We start from the raw sequence: 7321 nt of genomic DNA on the forward strand, positions 1-7321 counted from the left end.
CGTCACGGGGTTCAGTCATGATTCAGCCTCTCGGGGCTGTTTTCTCCTCTGTCAAGGATGTTGTCCTCCTACTTCAAACCCCAACATGAGCACCTGCTTAGTGGGTCTCAAGAGAGCTAAATGTGAGAATGAGCTCCAGCACGGGGCTAGCATGATGAAGCAGGCAAGTTCAAAGATCAAAGAAGACAGAACGACTCTTATTACTAATTAAAATGTTGACTAGGATTCAGTTTGAACACCTGCAATGTGTAGATGTAAGGGAGTATTTTCTGCTTCCTTTGTAGCCACTGAAGGACGCCTTTATCTAAAAGGCAGATTTCTTAGGCTCATCCCTCCTTAGGACTTTTCTGAAAGAAATGGACACTTCCATTGGAGAAAACCATGTCCTTGGCGATAGTCTCCCCTGGACGGGGTTCTTTGTGCTGTTGGCTATAAAGCTGTGGAAGCAGAATAGAACTATCTGGCTGAAGTGTTGGATAGCTCAACCATTAGGACTAAAAGATTATATCATGCGCAGATGGCTATTTTTCATTTGCAGAAAGAAAAAGTCTGTTTGTGCTTTCTGCACTTGGGTTCACACTCAGAGCCTGGAGAGACAGCTCACGTTTGAGAAGTATGAACGGGAAGGTAGACAAGGACTGTGTCATGTCACTTGGCTGCTTACCTCTATATTTATACAGATTAATTTGGCGCCATTTTTAAAAAACTGGATGACTGAGTCTGACCAGGGTAGCCTTGCACCACTTTATAGCCAACAGCACAGAAAACCCCTTGCAGAGGAGATCATTTCCATGGAGATGGTTTTCTCCAATGGATGTGTCCACTTGATCAGCTAGTGCAGCCTGGAGAATAAATGGCTTTGGGGTCCAATTGGATGGTGCTTTTTTTTAATCATTTTTACTTTTGTTTTTTTTCCAATTCCAGGTCATGACTTTGATTTCAGGGTAAGATGAATATTTTTGTTGGTGTTGTATAGAATGACCAAAAAAGACAGGGGAGGGTGACCTGGTAGACGTGGACCTATGTCATGTGAGGGCTCTGTGAGGTGTCCACACGTGAGCTGGCCTCCCTCACTCCTCGCACACACAGGGATGATCAGAGGCTGGAGTCCTTCCCTTGCACACGCACGGGCAGTGCATTGCAGCAGTTTTAGTGTCTGTCTGGCTTCCTGCTGCCATTCCCAGAGGGTGGGAGGCACCGCAGCCCTGTGGTGCATCACCCTGCTCTGCACTCGTCTCAAGGAACCCACCGCATGAGGAACGGACACGGGGACCTAGATGCAAGGCAGCACATCGCAGTGGTGGTTGTCCAGGGGACGTTAATGGCAAGCTGCAGGTCTGTGACAGTGTCCCTCCTGCTGTCATGATCAGGAGATCCCCACCACCAGCAGCCCACTTCCTCCCTGGTCCAGTCCTGCTCCCCAGGACAGCATTAGGGTCCTGGCCCTGGGGCTCCTCTTGTAGCTCCTGCTGCCCCAGAAGCACAGCAGCCTGCCCCAGCTGGACACACAGTGAGGGGATGCTCTCTTCATTTCTCCCCTCCACGGCCATGGTGCCCTGCTCTTCTCCCTGGACATCCCTTCTCCCCAGAGAGCCTTTCCCCAGGTGAGTGTGTCCATGCTGGCCTGGCTGGCCGTTCCTGCACCCCTGACCATACTCCCCACAGGGCTCTGAGCTGGCGGTGCTGCTCTGCAGAGCGAGGGGGCTGTGGTGCCCTGGGGCCATGGGGTGACCCTGCAGTGGCCATGCTGGGAAGGGTGAGAAGCAGACCCAGCCAGACAGGGATCACTGCTGCTGAGCCCCTTTCCATCTCCCACTTCCCAGCTGCCCTATGACCAAGGAAGTTGCTTATAGGATCATGAGATGTTTCCATATGACATCTCCTCAGCCACCTCCAGTGTCTCCTAAAGAGCCTGTACATCACAGTACCCAAAGCTGTGCTACCTGTCCCACCACGTCACTGCAGTGGTTCCCTCAGAAGCTCTCTCAAGGAATAAGGGGCTCCCGATCCTCCTGGCTGTGTCCCAGGCTGAGGGCATTGGTGCACATTTGGGTTGCAGCAGCTCAGCAAAGACTTCTCATGGAGAAAACTGGAACCAAGCACCCAGCACCCCACGTAATCAAAGGAAGGGAAGAAGCCACATGCTGGGAAGGATGGCAGGTGGCAATGTAAGGATGAAATGAGATGCTCGTGAAGACAACAAACCCTGCAGTCCCCAAGGCCAGAGGAAAACAGGCCTGGGCCATGCCAGCCTTGCAAGAGAGGAGTTTGCTGCCTGAGGTGACCCTGCAGCACCTTGTGCCCATCTCCATGAACACAAGGTACCCCTGAGAAAGTCCCTGGGTGAGGTAAGGCTGCAATCCAGCCAGACTGTGGACATCAGTGGTGTGGGGTTTTCTTCATATGATCACGGGTAGAGGTGGGTAGAGGACAGGGGAGAAGAGAACCGTCAGGGGTTGAGAGTACAGGGACATGAGTGGAGACCCTGGTGTGATGTGCCTCCCAAACTTGCAGCAGGCCTGGCTGTAGACGAGATGGACCTTGCCTCCTTGCCGGGGTGTTGGCATTCCTGTGCTGGCAAAAAGTCACCCGACCCCTTAGGGAGGCCCTGGTGTGTCTGCCCAGCCCCCACTCCAGTGGGACATGGCTTTCTTGCAGGTCCTGTGCCATATTGGCCAGCCACATGCAGTTGCGCTGGGCCCCCCAGGCACCAGGCATGGCACTAGAGGCCTTTCTTATGCCATTAGAAAGAGCCTTGAAATAATATCGGTGCCTGCAATGCAGGGATGTGCCCGTGCCTGAGTTTTGTAGTAAGCTGAGCTCTAGTGAGTGCGGTGGAGGGAGCCCAGAGAGAGCCCTGACCCTCCTTCTGGTGCACTCCTCCTTTTGGTCAGCTGGAAGGCCAGCAGCTGCCATGGACATGTGAGTCTAAGAGACGTTCAGATGCCCTGAACATTGGGTGTAACCTGAGGTGACCAAGGGACCCTCCCTGCCAGCCCCCCAGCTCATGCTCAGGCAGGTGTGGGTGTCCCATGTATGCTCCATCAGCGATTGCAGACACAGCCACAAGTCCTGGACCAGCCCTGGCACCTCAAATGCCACCAGGTGTTTGTGTGTGAGCAGCTGACTGCCACCCTCCATCCCCATGGATCACAGAGGAAGCTCAGGGCAGGGGCTGCTCTGCAGGCACCTCTTTTGTGCACGCTGAGCTGAAGCAAGAGGAATCTCAGCTCCTGTGGGGTGCATGGGGAAGAGCTGAACCCCACTGCAGTCTCTGGGCTACTCACCAGAGAGGAAATACCTGATGGACTCAGCTGAATCCCTGCCCTACATGGTGGGGCAATGATCCCTGCCTGTCACTGCCATGGTGTCCTGCCTGGCAAGGGCACAGGGATAGCGGTTAAGGGAGACAAATATTTAAACCCTTTGTAGACCACCACGGTGTGTTTAGGGCAAATCCCACTTCTAAAATCCGTCTCTCCAATGTTCAGAGAGGGACAGTCAATGATTGCTTCAGTTAGCGTCTGCCTACGCTCCCCAGGAGAGACCCTGCTGCCCTTCAGGGGACGTCAGCCCTTGGAACCCCAGGGACACCTGGAGAGAGCCCAGAGGGGGCAGAGAAAGTGCTGCCTTGGGCTGGTCCTCTGCTGCTGAGCTGGGCTGGGCTCCTGGGATGGAGGGAGCTCATGGCAAGCGGGCAGCGCTGCAGAGAGACAGCTCTGCCCAGGAGCAGCTCCTCTGCAAAGGGCAGCAGGGCTGAGGGCACTGCCTGCAGGCAGAGAGGGGAGAGCAGTGAGGCAGAGAGAGGTTAAAGGCAGCCTGGGCTTGGAGGATGCTGAGAGCTCACTGTTGGAGAAATCTTCACAGCCCTTGACACCGTAAGTCTGTGGCTGCAGGGCAATGCAGCTGCAGTTGCTGGAGGGATCTCCTAAAGCTGGCACATCTCACAGCCTGTGGGATCTGTAAGTACAATTCTCACAGTTTCTCTAGTGCAGAGGATAAGGACGTCTTGTGGAGCAGGGCTTCCTTGCTGCACCATCAGAGGGACAGGGCATGATGTGTCTCTGGGTGCAGTGCAATGCAGAGGCTTCCTGGGGCAGGCTCCTAAAGCAGGCATAGCCCATGTCTAATAAGATCTGCCAGGAAGGCTCTCGAGGCTCCTTCGGTGTTGAGGAGGACATGCTTCAGAGCAGGGCTTCCGTGCTGCACCGTCAGAGGAACAGGGCATGACCACTGCCTTCTCCCAGGAACAACCACAGGGCTGTGAAGCCGGGTGTGCAGGCAGGGGTGCCCAGGGCTGTCCTTCCCAGCAGGGTCCCTGTGCCCCTGGGTGCTGTGTGCCACGGCAGGGAGTCTGCTGCCTGCCAGGGTCAGCACTCAGCCTGCCCGGGGAGCTCCCCATGGCACTGCAGGGAGAGGCTGTGGGTGGAAGGAGCGACCCCCGTCAGGGCAGGGTCCTTCTGCTGTCCAAAGGGTGCTGCATGGGTCAGGGCTGCTCACAGCTCCACATCAACCCCAGGACATTTCCCAGGGGACTTTTCAAGAAGCGTATCAAGGCAGGGGCTACCTTGTGTAAAGGCGTTTCCAGTTTCCTGCTGTGCTTGTGGTGGTGAGGAATGGTGATGGGTCTTTCAGTTTTGGACAAATGACCGAGACTCCTACAGCGTTACAGTGTGTTATCATTAGGTTCTCCAGGGACCTGATAAAGTCCCTTCACCATTCCTTTGCCTACAGAAAGCACCAATGTCACCTCTATGGTCCCTTCAGGATTCATCTGATGTGCTCCTTAGGACTTGCCAACACACAGATGGCCCTGGCCAGTGCCCTGCTGCCAGGAGGAGTCTGCAACGCAGAGCTGAGGCACCCAGTGTGTGGGATGGGCTCTGTGAGCACTGGCAGGGAGGAGACATGGGGACAGAGAAAGGGCTCCTAGCAGGGACAGCTCCAGGCAGCAGAGACAAGGGCAGGGACTGAGAGGAAAGTGCTGACAGCAAAGGCTGAGGGGGATCTGGGCACCTCCCTGTCAGCCCTTCAGTGAGCATGCCTTTTCCCCAGTCAAGGCCCCCTGGGCTCTTCTCCCACCCAGCAGAGCCTCTGCCCTCAAGGTCAGGGGTTCCAGGGCAGGAGTTGCCTCCTCTGCAGCAGAGGAGACTCTCCCGAGAGCCTGTCTGTCCGTCCTGGCCCTGCTTCCCTTGGCAGAAGCATTGGGGCATTTCTCCTTGTTTCCCCACCCCTCCCTGGTGCTGCTGCTCTTGTTTTCAGGCTCTCTGGGAAAGGGGCTTTCAGCTGCAGCTCAGCAGCTGATCCTGCACGTCCTGCCATGCTCATGTTTCCGTGGGTGCAAGGTGGCTCTGTGGGGCACTGGGCAAAGCAGTCCATGGCATGGGGATAAGGCTGACTGCCCGTTAAGGACACCCCATTTTTAGGGCATCCAGAAGAGCACAGATCTTCCCTGGGGAGGGGAGGGTGGAGATCATCTGCCCTTTCAGGCTGGATTCACCTGTTCCCAGCAGAATCCAATTTCCTTTCAGGGGAACATCTGAGTGTGATCACCATGCAGACCAAAGAGGTGTGAGCCAAGGACAGCTGGGAGCAAGACTGATGGACAGACCAGCTCTCCTCCATCTGCACTAAGGGTCTGTCCTTTGGCCTCTCAGGACTCCCAGTATAGCACTTGTAGTGTAGCAGAAATGCCAAGGATTTCTGCCTTCAGAAGACACTCCCCAGATGTGAGAGGGGCAACAGGGGGAAAATAAACAAAACAAACCCCCAACGCTTGGTTCTGCAATTGGGTGAATTGGGAAGGATAATGCTGAAAAGCTCTTTGAAATAATGAGTAAATTGCCCCTGAGATCACTCCTGGTTCCAGTTTAGCTGTGGCTGCACAGCAGGACTGATTCCTCCACAGAAGAGTCCCCTGCTCCCCACTACACCCCAACCCAGCACACACCAGAGCTCAAGTCAGGGAGCTGCACGAAGGCCTTCCTGGAAAGACAGAGGACACGTGGCCTGTTTCTCTGAGACATGGAATAGGTTTTATTCAGAGAAGTCTCTCCTCACTTTGCCTTTTCTTCCTTGAACAGGCCCCTTGCACAGAGGCAGCAGATGTCCAACAGCAGCTCCACCACCCAGTTCCTCCTCCTGGCATTTGCAGACACACGGGAGCTACAGCTCTTGCACTTCTGGCTCTTCCTGGGCATCTACCTGGCAGCCCTCCTGGGCAACGGCCTCATCATCACTGCTGTAGCCTGCAACCACCGCCTCCACACCCCCATGTACTTCTTCCTCCTCAATCTCTCTCTCCTCGACCTGGGCTCCATTTCCACTACTGTCCCTAAATCCATGGCCAATTCCCTGTGGGACACCAGGGCCATCTCCTACGCAGGATGTGCTGCCAAGGTCTTTCTCTTTCCCTTCTTGATGTCAGCAGAGTTTTATCTGCTCACCATCATTGCCTATGACCGCTACGTTGCCATCTGTAAACCCCTGCACTACAGGACCCTCCTGGGCAGCAGAGCTTGTCTCAAAATGGCAGCAGCTGCCTGGGGCAGTGGGTTTCTCAATGCTGTGCTGCACACGGCCAATGCATTTTCACTACCACTCTGCCACGGCAATGGGCTGGACCAGTTCTTCTGTGAAATCCCCCAGATCCTCAAGCTCTCCTGCTCACACTCCTACAACAGGGAAGTTGGGCTTCTTGTGGTTAGTGCCTGTTTAGTGTTGGGATGTTTTGTTTTCATTGTGCTGTCCTATGTGCAGATCTTCAGGGCCGTGCTGAGGATCCCCTCTGAGCAGAGACGGCACAAAGCCTTTTCCACGTGTCTCCCTCACCTGGCCGTGGTCTCCCTCTTTATCACCACTGCCATGTTTGCCTGCCTGAAGCCCCCCTCCATCTCCTCCCCATCCCTGGATCTGGTGGTGGCAGTTCTGTACTCAGTGGTGCCTCCAGCAGTGAACCCCCTTATCTACAGCATGAGGAACCAGGAGCTGAAGGAGTCCATTAGGAAAGTGATTTCATGGATGTTTTTCAATATTGATAAACTTCCCATCACTCTACACAAATGACATCCTGTGTATCCCAGTGCAGGGCTGTACTTTGTTTATGGTTTTATCCTTCTTTTTTTTCTTAGCAGTACCTGTATTGATATTTATGGTTATTAAGTCCCTACATAATCATTCGTGTTCAGCTCACTCTCCTGAGAAATGAACCCGTCTCTCTCTCCCTTTCAACTGAAGGCTGGATAAATGTTTTTCTAACACTGTTTCAGAGCTGACTCTCTCATAGCATCTCTGAAATAAAATGACATCTCCCCCATGCAGT

The 7321-nt window shown here is 54.4% G+C and overlaps 1 protein-coding gene across 1 annotated transcript; it reads left to right on the forward strand.

Annotated features, from left to right (window-relative positions):
- Positions 1-6105: 6105 nt before the first annotated feature.
- On the forward strand, positions 6106-7065 carry LOC140645846 (olfactory receptor 14C36-like). Its single transcript, XM_072849312.1, has one exon. It carries the CDS (start codon positions 6106-6108, stop codon positions 7063-7065), a length of 960 nt encoding a protein of 319 aa, XP_072705413.1.
- Positions 7066-7321: the final 256 nt, after the last annotated feature.

This window comes from Ciconia boyciana, unplaced genomic scaffold (genome assembly GCF_034638445.1).
Source record: "Ciconia boyciana unplaced genomic scaffold, ASM3463844v1 HiC_scaffold_39, whole genome shotgun sequence".
Classification (NCBI taxonomy): Eukaryota; Metazoa; Chordata; class Aves; order Ciconiiformes; family Ciconiidae; genus Ciconia; species Ciconia boyciana.